At 43.9% G+C, this 13,811-nt stretch overlaps 2 protein-coding genes across 2 annotated transcripts; one reads left to right on the top strand and one right to left on the bottom strand.

Moving 5' to 3' along the window:
• The first annotated feature begins 811 nt into the window (after positions 1–811).
• Positions 812–1,169, top strand: LOC100619636 (small integral membrane protein 1-like). The gene has a single exon (XM_016430470.2). The coding sequence runs from the start codon at positions 812–814 to the stop codon at positions 1,037–1,039; it is 228 nt and encodes a 75-aa protein (XP_016285956.2). The 3' UTR covers positions 1,040–1,169.
• A 4,914-nt stretch (positions 1,170–6,083) lies between these two features.
• KRT14 (keratin 14) lies at positions 6,084–13,305 on the bottom strand. The gene is made up of 8 exons (XM_003340247.3): positions 12,669–13,305; positions 11,096–11,178; positions 9,571–9,727; positions 8,700–8,861; positions 7,953–8,078; positions 7,619–7,839; positions 7,451–7,494; positions 6,084–6,365 (listed from the first exon to the last, which is right to left on the bottom strand). The coding sequence occupies exons 1-8, from the start codon at positions 13,203–13,205 to the stop codon at positions 6,268–6,270; spliced, it is 1,428 nt and encodes a 475-aa protein (XP_003340295.1). The 5' UTR covers positions 13,206–13,305; the 3' UTR covers positions 6,084–6,267.
• Between the last annotated feature and the right edge of the window lie 506 nt (positions 13,306–13,811).

Genomic DNA, 13,811 nt, shown 5'->3' with positions numbered 1-13,811 from the left:
GAAGTGTCCAAGGACAGATTTGAACCCAAGACTTGCCATCTCTAGGCCTGGTTCTTGATCTGCTGAGCCACCCAGCTACTCCATTTAGTACCAACTTTAGGACAGAAGAGCAAGAAGGGCTAGGCAATGGGGGTTAAGTAACCTGACCAGAGTCACACAGCTAGTCTGAAGTCAAATTTGAATCCAAGACCTACTATCTCTAAGCCTGGACCTCAATCCACTGAGTCACCTAGTTGCCCCACCCTTCCACCCTGGGCATGTATTTTCACAAACTATTCCCGGAGGCTGGAATTTTCTCCCTTCTCCTCCTCTCTACTTCCTGGTTTCTTTCAAATCTCATCCAAAATTCTGTCTTCTTCAAGAGACTTTCCCAGGCCCCCTTAAAACCCATTTCTGCAGCCAGGAGCCAGAGGGACAGCCCCCGTCTCCTCCTCCCCCTCCTCCTTTTTCTCAGCCTCCTTTAATCCTAGGCTGCCACCCCACGCAGAGCAGCGAGCAGAGTGGAGCTGAACTGGTGGTCTCCCAAGAAACTCCCAAGCCACTTCTGCCCAAGGCCAGAGATGCCCCAGAGGAATCTTCCACCGACCCATCTCTTGGGCCGCAGGGGGCGGAGGGGGGGGGGGGAGGGGAGGGGGAGAGTCTCTGGTGAGAGAGACTGAGGCAGACAGAGAGCGAGCAGCCCTTCCGCACCCAACACCGTCTCCTAAGACCGAGAAGACTCTTGGCGTCTTCATCTAGCCGAAGAACCACAGCCAGAATCTGGGCTCCGCTCTAAGGCCGGCCCTTTCTCACTCACTCCCACCTTGGAAAGATGGAACCCCAGGAGAGCGCCGTCCAGTACAGCGGAGGGAACAACAGCCAGGATGAGGTCAGCAAGAATGTGTCGACCCCAGAGAGCTCGGGTTGTGAGCAGTTCTACAATAAACTATGCACCGGGAAGCTGGGCATCGCTATGAAGGTGGTAGGCGGAATCGTTCTGTTCTGGGTCATCTTCATCGTCGGCTATGTCACTGGGTACTACATCCACAAGTGCAAGTAGCACTTGTCTGAGCCTGCTGGACACCTTTTCCGAGGAGCCCTCCACCCACCCAGAGACCTCTTACTACCTGGCCAAGACCATCAGGCCAAGGCTGGCCCTTGGGGACACATACACCTATAGAGATAGACACACACACATATATACACACAACTGACAGAAAAACAGATACTAACAACAGAAACAAATCTCTCCTGCCCCAGGATAGAATTCCAGACCAAGCCATCCATAACCCAGCCCTCCCCTGCCACATTCCAGCCCCAGCACACTAGGTTATTGAAGCCCAGGATGGCAACCCTCCCTCCTTGGTCACTCCTGGTTCTCCTCACCAACTAGATAACCTCTCCTTTGGACCTGTGGCTGCTCCCAGACAGTCAGAAGTCCAAGAAAGATGAGAGAAGCCAGGAAACAGTTTTATCCTTCAGAAACCTTCCCAGGGATGACTTATGTTCACAGCTACAGTCCGACCCAGAGTCCCTATGCAGTGTCTACCCACCCCTACACCATCCTTGGTGAAAGCAGGACCTAGAGGGAGAGAACCATTTGGTTGGTGAATGCCACAGTGGGAACTCATTACCAAACTGGAATTCAGAATGGGAATTAAGGCCACTTCTAGGATTCAATTTCTGCCCATCCCTGCTCTAATCACAGAGTGGAGAAGTTAAATATGTCTCTTGCTATGAGTATTCCTCCTCCTCCCTCCCTCATTCCTCCACTACTTCTACTACTTGAGAAATTTGACACATTTTGAGCCCAATTTCTATAGAAATTTGTTGAGGAAGAGGAAGGTAATGCCCACTCATCTCCAGCAAGATTTTTTAAAAGGAAGGCAGCATTGTGTGTAGCAAAGAGGGACTTTCACCATCTATAAAATGGGATTGACTAGATGACTTTGAAGATCCCTTCCATCTATGGGAGTGATTCAACATGGAATTCTAGCAAAGTCAAAAATTTCCCATGGTTTCCAAAAGTCAAAAGGGAAATTCCTAGCTTTACCTCTTAACTCCTTGTTCCAGCTCCATGGTCCTCCCCGAGGCTAAGAGGCACCGGCAGCTGTGTCACTGGTCTCTGTGTGTATGTGTGTGTAGGGGGAAGGTCTCAGCCTTTCAGCCCTGGGACCATTGTAAGTTATCCCCTCTGGTTATTCCTCTGCCCTTACCTGGATTTGCCCTCAATTGCTACACATAAGTCTCAGGGAATTCTATTCCCCTGGCCTGCCCTAAAGGTAGAAAACCCCAGTAAATCTGAATCGGAGGGCTCTGGTATTTCTGATGGACCCTGGTCACCAGTTCCACAAAGACTTGGAACCAGGAGAAAGCGGTTTCTATCCTGAGGAGCCTTCCCTCCTGATCCCTGACCTAACCTCAGAGACAGGGGCTGAGCCATGGAAGATTGGGGTGTCCTGGGTGTTGAGCCCCAGCTTCCACATTGCCCAACCCCCTTCCATATGCCTGCTATTCTTTTCAGAGAAGCAGAATAATAGAATGAGAAAGAAGAAATAAACACTAGATGGGAAAGATTTTAATAAACAGACACTAACTTGAAAGAAAAAAAAAAAAACCTTAGCCTTCCCTCAGAAATTGCTTCCTAGGATTTGTCTATATATTTTGTCTCTACAAAGTTGTTTATGAGCCACTAGCAGGCAGGAATTTTTCTTTGGGTCCCCATGCTTAGCAAAATGCCTTGCATATAGTGAGTGCCTAATAAAATGCTTGTCAACTTAATTGGAGTATTAGGTCATACATTAAATACCATAACTACAACATCATAGAGGAATTGTCCCATCTTCCATCACATGTGCACACATCGATAAGCCATGTTGGACTGGGAATCAGAACACCTGGAGTCTAACCCAAAATCTGCCTTGTGCAACCACAGCAAAGTCATTTAAACTCTCTGAGGTTCAATATCTTACTGACATCAGGGAAGTTGAGTAATTCAGTGGATTGAGAGGCAGGTCTAGAGATGAGAGGTCCCAGGTTCAAAAGTGACCTCAGACTCTTCCTAGCTGTGTGACCCTGGGCAAGTCACTTAACCCCATTGCCTTAGCCCTTACCACTCTTCTGCCTTGGAATCAATACATAGTATTAATTCTAAAACTGAAAGTAAAGGTTTAAAAATAAAAATCTTACAGAGGTTATTGGAGACTCAAATGAGGAAATGAGGGTTAAATGTTACATTAATTTTATTGCTTGTTATTATAAACTGTTCTACGAAAGTTTCCAATCTTCCATTCAATGTTTATAAGTGTTCTGTGAGAAAATATTTATGCTACTGGCTCAGGTTTGTAACCTTGGAGTTAGATATCTTCTATATAAAATAGTAATATTCTTTGATTCTTAAAAGTATGTATTTCTTGTCCACTAAATGTTAGGTATCGTGCTAGGAGTTGGAGACACAAAAACAAAAATCAAACAGTCCTTGCCCTCAGAAAACTTACATACTAGTGGGAGTAGGGGAAGACAACAGAAGAGAGACAGAAACATGATAAGAGACAGAAAATGAGATGAAAGAGAAAGATAAACAAATGGATGGATGGATGGATGGATGGAAGGGTGGGTGGGTGGATAAATGAGAGAAAGCTGAGAGAGACATACACATACATACATACATGAGAGTGCTGAGAGAGATAGATACATTGATGGATGATTAGATAGATGAAAGGGAGAGGTTAGAGATAGGGGGCAGATAAATAAGAGAGAAAAAGAAGAAGAGTTGTGGGAAATAGAGAGATGGAGAGATAAATTAAAGAGCTGAGGAAGATGGAGAGATAGCTCTATGAGAGTTGAGGTATGAAAAAGTGAGATGGATGGATAGATGAAAGAAAAAAGAAAAAGGAAGGAAGGAAAGATCTAGAGCTTTGGGGAATACCCTTGAGCAGAAAGATATGAATAACACAGCAAAAGAGACTAAAGGATGGCCAGACAGGAGGAGAACTGAGAGATAAGTCTCAGGAAAATCAGTGCAGAAAAAAAAAATCAGCATAAATTTCCTAGAGAGAAATCAAGACAGATGAGAACTGAAAAAAGGTCACCAGATTTAGTAATTAAGAGATCACTGGTAATTCTAGAAAGAACAGTCAGTTCCATGATGAATTCAGAAGCCAGATGAGAATGGATGAAGAAGCAAGGGTGCAGAGGGGAATTTGAGTTAATCAATAGAGATGGCTTTTTGAAAGACATTTATATTCATGAAATTATGTCTATGTCAACAATATATATATAAATGCATTTTTTCAGTATAAAAAAGACAATTCCTGTGACTTTTTCTCTAAAACACTCCATCCCCTTCACACCCTAAAAATGTCACACACTTCCAGATACCCTGGGCCACCATTTATAGGATTCATCAAAATATTTAAGCCCCAAAGTTATTCATGGCTCAGATTAGTTTGGGAGATACTAGTAGAGATGGTATCTAGTGCCCTATGTGCCCTCTCTTATTAATGAATTTCTTAATTAATCATAGATCAAATGATCATAGATATAGAGATGAGAGGGATATCTCACCCAATCCCATCATTTTATAGATTGGAAAACTAAAACCCAGAAAAGTTAAGTAACTTGCCTAAAGTTACACAGCAAGGATGTACCTAAAACAGGACTCAGACTCTGGGCTTCATAAAGCTTCACCTTCTCTCCATTTCACAACAGCTGCCTTCAAACATTTCATAAGTATTAAAATAAAATTAAAATTTTTATTTAAAGTTAATATTTAATGTTTTAATTCTTTAATTTAATAATACAACTTATTTTTCTTTAACCTTTATCTTCTGTCTTAGAATCAATACTGTGTATCAGTTCCAAAACAGAAGAGAGTTAAGGGCTGGGCAATGGTGGTTAAGTGACTTGCCCAGGGTCACCCAGCTGGGAAACATCTGAGGCTATATATGAACCCAAGACCTAGACTTGGCTCTCAATCTACTAAGCTACCTCACTGCCTCATATAATACAGTTTCTTTAATATTCTTTTCCTCTCCTGAAGTCTGGTGCACATTGTCCATTGGAAACTACTTTTTGAGAAATTACTACCATGAACAGAGTAGAATATCAGAGGGCTCAAGTCATTTCCTTCTACATCTCTTTTGACAGATGAGGAAACTGAGGCAAACTGACTTAAGTGACTTCCCATGGTCACAGGGCTAATAAGAGGCCAAATCTGAACTCAGTCTCCCTGACTCCAGGCTCCAACTACATCATCCAGATACCCAATTATAATAACAACTAACATTTATATAAAACTTTAAGATTACAAAGTGCTTTACATTTCTTATCTCAGTGAATCAATTATTATCTCCATTTTACAGATAAGAAAACTGAGACTGAGAGAGATTAAGTGACTTGCCTAGAATTACACAATTAGGAAAATGCAGTTAGAAATGGGGAAGAGCAAGCTGGAGATTAATTAAACCTGTTAGCCATTTTCTAGCACCAGCCTTGAAGGTGGAACAGGTCTGAGAGCAAGCTATGGATCTTTCTGGCATGGGCAGCATAGAGAATTCTGGATCTGAATTAGTGGAATTCCCAAAGGTCTCATAATGGAAAATGCTATTTACATTTAGGGAGAGAACTGAGGAACTCTGCATGCAGATCAAAATAGCCTTTTATAGTTTTCCTCACCTTTTCGGAGGGGCAGGTAGGTGGGTCTGTGACACGGCTAATCTGGAAGTGTTTGGCAGGACTTCACATGTATGATTGGTATCAAATTGCCTTCTTAAGGGAAAGGGAGGGGCAAGTGGGAAGGAGAGAATTTAGAACTCAATATTTTGAAAAATAAATGTTAATTTTTTAATTAATTAAGAAATATTTAATGAAATTAATTTAAATACTTTTTTAAGAAGATGGGGAATTCTACAAGTCAGATTTTCCTGATTCCAAATTCCTCTGTTCTTTGTACCATTTAGGCAGGGAGAATCCTCTATCTCCCCACCATCACCATCACCTGTCTCCTGGAATGCTTCTTCCATACCCTAAAGGCCACTTCAGCCCATCACCAGCTCCCTCTCCACTTTGTTACCAATGATGAGGAGAAGGCAAGAGTTTGCATCAAGAAAAGGAAACTTTATTGGTTGCCCAAAGTCACAGGGCAGCACAATGCTTAGGAAACAAAGGAGAATAAGCTAGAGGTAAATTAAACTTGGAGGTCATCATCCACTGCCCCCCAGCTGGCAGAGGATAGAGCAGGTCTGAATGCAAACTGTGGGCTTCTCTGGTCTGATTAGTGGAGAGAATTCAGTTCTTGGTGCGAAGGACCTGCTCATGACTGGATACCACCTTGCCATCCTGGACATCCAACACTTTGGTGTATACTTGACGGCTGGTAGAGGACACTGCAGGGGTGGAAAGACAGAAAGGAAAAATGCTCATCAGTGAAGTGACCAGTCATCACTACAGAAGACTGATGATGAAACTTGCCTCCCTCTTTCTAAGGAGGTTGGACAACAGATATGGAATGTGGCATATATTATCAGAGATGGACAATGTGCCGATTTGTTTTACTTAAGTGAACTTTTTGGTTACAAAGGAGTGTCCTTTGGGTGAGAGTACTATTAGATAATGATTGGGTAATGATAGCAACATGAAATAAAAGCATCAATAAAATACCTTTTTAATTTTTTAAACCCCTACCTTCTGTCTTAGACTCAATACTAAGTATTGATTCCAAGGTAGAAGAGTGGTAAGGATTAGGCAATGGGGGTTAAGTGACTTGCTCAGGGTCACACAGCTAGGAAGTGTCCACTTAGCTGCCCCAAAACTTTTTTTTAAAGGAGCGAGAAAGCCATTGCTAGGGGAATGGCCAGTGGATGTCTTGGAAATCAGAAGATGGGAAGTCAAGTCTAATGTCCCTGGTTAAGCTCCCTTCTTCCTGTTTCATTTCCATCCTTTTTTTTCTCCTTCAACTCACTTCTACCTCTCCCACTACTGACAAAATCAATTCTGTCATCCTTTTAAAGGAACTATATACTAAGGCTATCCTAATTGTTTATTCTGTCTCTCTGACCAGGAGATTTTAGGGTTTTGTTTTAGGAGGAAAAGAAGAGGAAGAAAATCATACTCTACCCATGGTGCTGATTATCTTATCTTTTCAAGGAACACAGGATGGCCCCCTCCTCCCTAACAATCAGAGGACCATTTGGAAATAGTATCTTCTTCTAGATGAGATCTAAAATGCTTATCAACCCTCAGAAAATGTAAGGGTATTCTTCCTACAGAAGGAAGGAACATCAAACTGTGGGGGATCTTATGGCATCCAAGAAGAGATCCATGAAAGCTGAGCCCTAAGATTCTCCAAAGCTATGTCCCAACCCAATTGGTGGTCTCATGGTCGTTCTTTCTAGGAAAGAAAAGTACAAATCCCCTAGAGAAGGGTAAATTTACCCTTGCAAAAAAGATTAGCGCTAAAACTACATCTTACCATCTTTGGGGGATTGAGAGCTCGATGAAAACTGGGATGCAAGGCTGTGAGAAGAAAAAACAGAACCATTTAATACATAGTATCACAAGTAAATAAGAAAGAAAGAAAAGCAAATGTGTATCATTGGAACAGTAGCCTAGAGATGAGAGGACCACATGGATCACTTACTGAGCATCCTCTCCCTCCAGCAGACGGCGGTAGGTGGCGATCTCCTGCTCCAACCGGGTCTTCACGTCCAAGAGAATCTTGTATTCTTGGTTCTGCTGTTCCATCTCACAGCGGAGCTGAGCCAGCTGTTCCTCAACATTGCTGATGAGCCCCTGGATCTGGGACAGCTGAAGGCAGTAGCGGCCTTTGGTCTCCTCCAAGCTGTTCTCCAAGGAGGCTTTCTGTGGATGGAAAAAGAAATGCAGTCAGTGGGGGTGACCACTCATCCCACTCTTGGATGCTGGACTCACCTTCCAGGCTATAGCCCTCAAATCCAGGTCCCTGAGTCACCTACCATACTGAGTTGTGACTGTAGTTCAATTTCAAGGTTCTGCACACTGCGTCGGAGTTCAGAGATCTCACTCTTCCCACTTTGCACCAGCTCACTGTTGGAGGTCACCTCTCGGTTCAACTCTTCAGTCTGAAATGAAGGAAAATAAGACTCCCTCTAGGATATGCCTGATAGTGGCTTCTCCTGATGTCATTTTAGGGAAGGATCTTTGGTCCTGCCCAGCCAAGCTGAGTATCGCAGACATTCAGTGGACAAAGAGATGGAAGGAAGCAGAGATCCTTGGGCAAGACCAACTAAGGTGGTCTTAGAGCCCCACCTCTAAGAACTACGCCAGGGTTCAGGCAAAGTTTCAAAAACTGCCAGATGCTCCATGTGGTGTCTGGCCCTGGTCTCGGGTTTGGAGTCAAGGGAAAGATATTGAAGCCTGAGTCTCTGTGTAAACTTAGCCCTATTGAGTTAGCAACAAAGATTCTTCCTTCTTTGATACAGGAACAAGGGACCTAGGAAGGGGTAGGGCCTTAGAGTCACTAGCAAAATAAGTAAATAAGTGTAGCAGGGCTCTGCTGGAACATCCCTGTTGTACTGGGGCCTTGGTCCTAAGAAATGATGATGAAGATGACACCAGGACCAGAGGCAGACATTGGAGAACTGCCTGGTTCAGCAGGCACTCAGTCTGGTGCTCAGTCAAGCTGGGGAAGTAGACAGAATGAAGTCCTCCTCAAACCCTGAAACCCTGAATTCTGAACCCACCTTACTAAAGAACCAGGCCTCAGCATCCTTACGATTCTTCTCAACCAATGCCTCATATTCTTCTCGCATCTCAGTCAATTCTCGCGTCAGGTCCACTCCAGGTGCTGCATCCATCTCCACATTGACATCTCCACCCACTTGGCCTTTCAGAGAATTCATTTCCTATGGGTAATGAAAGACTAAATCACAAGCCTTCAAATAGACAACTATCAGCATAACTTCCTTTATGGTCTCTAGACGCCATATTGCTTCCTTCCCATCAGTTCAAATTCTTATGATCCCTCCAAATCTTTCTAATACAGAAGCAGAATGACACAGTAGAGAGAGCACTGTCTCTGTAGAAGTCCTGGGTTTAAATCCCGACTCTCACATTTGCTACCCAAGTGTGACCTTGGACAAGTATCTCATCCTTTACAGACCATGGTTTCTGCAAATGTAGAATGAGGCAGCACAGCTAGGTGACTCAATGGACTGAGAGCCAGGCCTAGAGATGAGAGGTATTGGGTTCAAATCTTGTCCCAGACACTTCCTAGCTGTGCCTCTTCAGGCAAGTCACTTAACCGCCATTGCCTAGCCCTTAATACTCTTCTTGGAACCAATACAAAGTATTGATTCTAAGATAGAAGGTAAGGGGTTTGGTTTGGTTTGTTTTTAATGTAGAATGAGGGGGTTGGATGAAATGGCCTCCTGAGATTCTTTAAGCTCTGGATACAGGATCATCGGCCACTCAGAGAGTCTTAATGAATAATTGCCCTTTTTAAAAAATTTTACATATGAGAGGAGAGGAAGAAAAATGCAGACTGGTTATACTGAAGCTATAGAACACTGATTTGAGGTTTCTCTGCAGCCTTCTTTCTCCCTTCACTCTCACCTCTTCATGGTTCTTCCTTAGGTAAGCCAGCTCCTCTTTCAAGTTCTCTATCTGCATCTCTAGGTCAGCCTTGGATAAGGTCAATTCATCCATCACCTTTCTCAGGCCATTGATGTCAGCCTCCACACTCATACGCAGATTTGCCTCAGTCTCATACCTGTGATGGTCCAAGACAAAAAAGAATGGGATTCCTTGCCTAGCCTCAATGTGTGGGTGTGTATATATATATATATCCCCTCTCCCTGCTAGTCCTCCAGTATTTCCATCCTAGGCTCCTTCTGGTTAGGGGGATGAATCAGCATCCTAGAAATGAGAGTGGTTCATTTAAGTGGATAAAGATGCCTGTTGATAGTTCAGACAAGTCTGGATGTCATTCGTTAATAACTAGGTGATAATTATATACTTGAGTTGGGAGGTTCTGCGGTATCTGCAACTTTAACCAAATTCTTGATCTTTCTCTCTTGTATTTAAAAGGGATTAGGATAAGAACTGTATCTATGATCTCAGTGATATAGGGTCTCCCAGATGAGAGACCTCTCTCTACCAGTACAGGCAGGCACCTTCTCTGTAACTTATGATCTTGGAGAGTTACTTGGAGCACTGGGGTGTTACATGATTTCCCCCAGGTCACACAGCCAGTATGTACCAGAAGTGAAATAAACCCAGGTCCCTGAAAAGGATTATCCTGCTTCATGGCTTAATTCCTCTAAGTCAAGTTTGGGAGGTATACAAAGATAACATGATGCAATCTCTGCCTCATGGAGTTTACAGTCTTCTGCCTCTACAGACTTTTGAACTTCTATTGCCTGCCCTTTGATCTAGCCATACCACTGTCAGGCTTGTACCCCAAAGAGAGAATAGGGAAAGATATGTGTACACAAATACTCATAGCTGCGCTCTTTGTGGTGGTAAAAATTTGGAAAATGATGGGGTGTCCATCGATTAGGGAATAGCTGAACAAATTGTGGTATCTGATGGTAATGGAATATTATTGTGCTAAAAAGAATTCCATGTGAACTGGAACGACCTCCAGGAACTGATGCAGAGTGAGAGGAGCAGAACCAGGAGAACATTGTACACAGAGACATACACTGTGGCACAATCAAATGTAATGGACTTCTCTATTAGCAGCAATGCAATGACCCAGGACAATCCAGAGGGACTTATGAGAAAGAACTGTGGAAGCAGAAACACAGAAGAAAAACATATGATTGATCACATAGTTTGATGGGGATATGATTGGGGATGTAGACTGTAAATGATCACTCTATTGCAAATAGTAATAATATGGAAATAGGTTCTGAACAATGATACATGTAAAACCCAGTGGAATTGCTCATCAGCTCTGAAAGGGGGAAGGCAGGAGAGGAAGGAAAAAACATGAATCATGAAACCATGGAAAAAATATTCTAAATTAATAATAATAAACTTAAATTAAAAATTAAGATGGAAAAGAACAAAAAAGAATTTTTAGCTTCTACTATGATGAAGCTAGATTTTCCATGTTCCTTACTGATGGACTTACTTGGTCCTGAAGTCATCAGCAGCCAAGCGGGCATTGTCAATCTGCAGGAGAATGTTGGCATTCTCCACAGTGGCTGTAAGAATCTAGAACAGAGACCAAATGTCATTAATCACACATAGAGGTCAACACAATGGCCTACATACATCTCCTCATGTATCTTGCAAGAGCCTTCCCTTCTCCAACCCCTGGTTCTCTGAGGTCAACAGCCTGAGGGAGTCAAAGGTCTCTTGATAGCTAGCCAATTCTGCCTATTGTTCTAAGCTTGGCAGATTTCATCTCCCTGATTTCTAAGTGACTTGGTCCTGGTTGTGAATATGAGATTTCACTGCTGAAACCAACCATTCCCAACAGAATGTAAGCACCTTGAGGGCAGGGACTGTTTCTGGTTTTTTGTTTTTGTGTCTTCACAGTCTAGCATAAGGTCTGGCTCACTGTAGATAAGTACTTAATAAGTGGTTGCTGCACTCTATTTAATTGTGTTGAATCTAAGGTTGGGTAATGCATGACCAGCTTAGAGAGGAGATTCCCTTTGGGGAAGAAATTCAAGGAAAGCAGCAAGGAGAGAAGAAAACTGAGCAAAATTTGAGTATGGGCACAGCAAGGTGACTCAGGAGATAGAGCCAGGCCTGGAGATGGGATGTCTTTGGTTCAAATCTGGCCTCAGACACTTTCTAGCTGTGTGACCCTAGGCAAGTCACTAACCCCAATTGCCTGGCGCTTACCAGTCTTCTACCTTAGAATTGATACTTAGGCATACTTAGTATCAATTCTAAGACAGAAGCTAAAAGTTTAAAAAAAAATCTATATGGCAACTGTTGCCCATACGCTGTAGCAGAGGTAACAAGAAACCTGGGGGGGTGGGGGGGGGAAGAGAGAGAGAGAGAGAGAGAGAGAGAGAGAGAGAGAGAGAGAGAGAGAGAGAGAGAGAGAGAGAGAGAGAGAGAGAGAGAGAGAGAGAGAGAGAGAGAGCTCTAAGTTTCAGAGGACTAGAGTCAAGACAGACTGGAGAGGATGTGGAGTAGGCAGCTCTCTTTTTCCTGTTATCTGAGGTTCACCTCTCTCTTCCCCAGATCTTATCTTAGAGATGGTATTATGCCTGCTCATTGGTGGAAAAGAGACAATGCCAAGACTTTGGGTAATGTCTGCCAGATTAAGTGAATGAACTAATGAACATTTAGGCATCTCTCTTTATCCCGTTACTATCCTGTGTCTTTGATATAGCCAAGAATAGAACAGAGGAGCTATACAGCCTCTTCCCTATTCTTAATGTAGTTCCAATCCCCTTCCTTATCCACAGGATGCCCTAGCAGGGAGGACATAAAGTTTATGTTGATAGGTTAGGGCTGAAAGGGACCACAGAGGTCATCAAGCCCAACTCCTTCAATTTCCACTGTAATGGAAGCCCTCCTAATGCATCGAGGATTGATCTGCAAATATTGGGTGGCTTGGTTCCTAAGCTCAAAAAGAGCCACCTCATCTGAAACTCTGGAGTTGAATATGACCTAAGACTTTAACTTCTAAGGGGACCCAGTATAGAATATCCCATTCTGATTACCCTCTGTTTAAGCCCTACCTTGTTCTTGAGCTCCTCAATGGTCCTGTAGTAAGGGCTATAGTCCTTCCTCTCAGTTGGCCTCTGCTTCTGGTACCAGTCCCGAATCTTCACTTCCAGTTCAGTGTTGGCCTCTTCCAGGGACCGCACCTTGTCCAGGTAGGCAGCCAAGCGGTCATTGAGGTTCTGCATGGTCACTTTCTCCCCACCAGCCAAGAGGCCATCCATGCTACCAAAGCCACCACCATAACCACCACCAAAGCCACCACCATAACCACCACCAAAGCCACTGCCATAACCAGCTCCACTACCATAGCCTCCCCCAAAACTGCTGCTGCTGCTGAAGGCCCCACCATAGCCTCCTCCCAGGCCACAGGCCCCCCCAGAGGAGAAGCGGGAGGTTGTCACTGACATGCCCCCGAAGCCTGAGCCCCCATAGGCACTAGGGGCTCTGCAGGAGCCCCCACCAATCATGGAGATACGGCTGGAGCCACCTCCAATGCCACAAGATCCCTTCATGGAACTGGAAGAGGTGAATTGTCTGCTGCAGGTGGTCATGGTATCAAGAGAGAGAGAGAGAGGGGTGTTCAGAAAAATCAGAGATAGCTCAGAAAAGCTATTCAGAGAAGCTCAGAGAGAATGAGAGCTGCTGCCTCAGGGACCTGGGTCTCTTATTTATAGGTTCTCAAGAGGGTGGAGCTGGGCACTTTCCATTCCCTTTGGCTGCCAACCCCACCTCCCCACCCCAGCCCCAGGTCTGCACCAACAGGCTCCCTTAACTGCCCCGCCTCATCATGTCTCTGTCATATTTTACTGGAAACTCACCGCTAGTTTGGAATGGTTTGGGGGGTGTTTTTTCTGTGGGGTTTTTTTTTTGCTTTCCCACCCCACCAGGCATGATTCACATTGGGAGGTATGGGGCTACAGGCTATACTTTCCCATCATTCCTGGAAATTCATTAGAATTCTTGAACCTAAGGCCAGTTCCATATCCCAGGAAAAGTGGAGATAGCGGCTTGTCCTACTTATAAAGATAATGACCTCTCATTTTCCAATTAATTGTGTGGGCCTCTAAAGACTACTTGGGTCTGCAGACATCTTCCTGAATAGTGAAAGCATCCTTCCTGAAGTTAGGCAAATGTTACCCAGCTATGGCAGGATGATA

This window comes from Monodelphis domestica, chromosome 2, assembly GCF_027887165.1.
Source record: "Monodelphis domestica isolate mMonDom1 chromosome 2, mMonDom1.pri, whole genome shotgun sequence".
NCBI classification, from domain to species: Eukaryota; Metazoa; Chordata; class Mammalia; order Didelphimorphia; family Didelphidae; genus Monodelphis; species Monodelphis domestica.
Note: the sequence above shows the minus strand (reverse complement) of the source record. Positions and strands in the feature narration are given on the sequence as shown.

Bases quoted from the DNA above. Each gene is read 5' to 3' on its own strand.
- KRT14 (XM_003340247.3), bottom strand. From the start codon at position 13,205: ATGACCACCTGCAGCAGACAATTCACCTCTTCCAGTTCCATGAAGGGA. The intron at 7,495-7,618 runs GTAAGTGATCCA...TTCTTCTCACAG, and splicing joins CTGGAGGGAGAGGATGCTCA to CCTTGCATCCCAGTTTTCAT. The intron at 6,366-7,450 runs GTAAGATGTAGT...CCACCCCTGCAG, and splicing joins CTCTCAATCCCCCAAAGATG to TGTCCTCTACCAGCCGTCAA.
- LOC100619636 (XM_016430470.2), top strand. From the start codon at position 812: ATGGAACCCCAGGAGAGCGCCGTCCAGTACAGCGGAGGGAACAACAGC.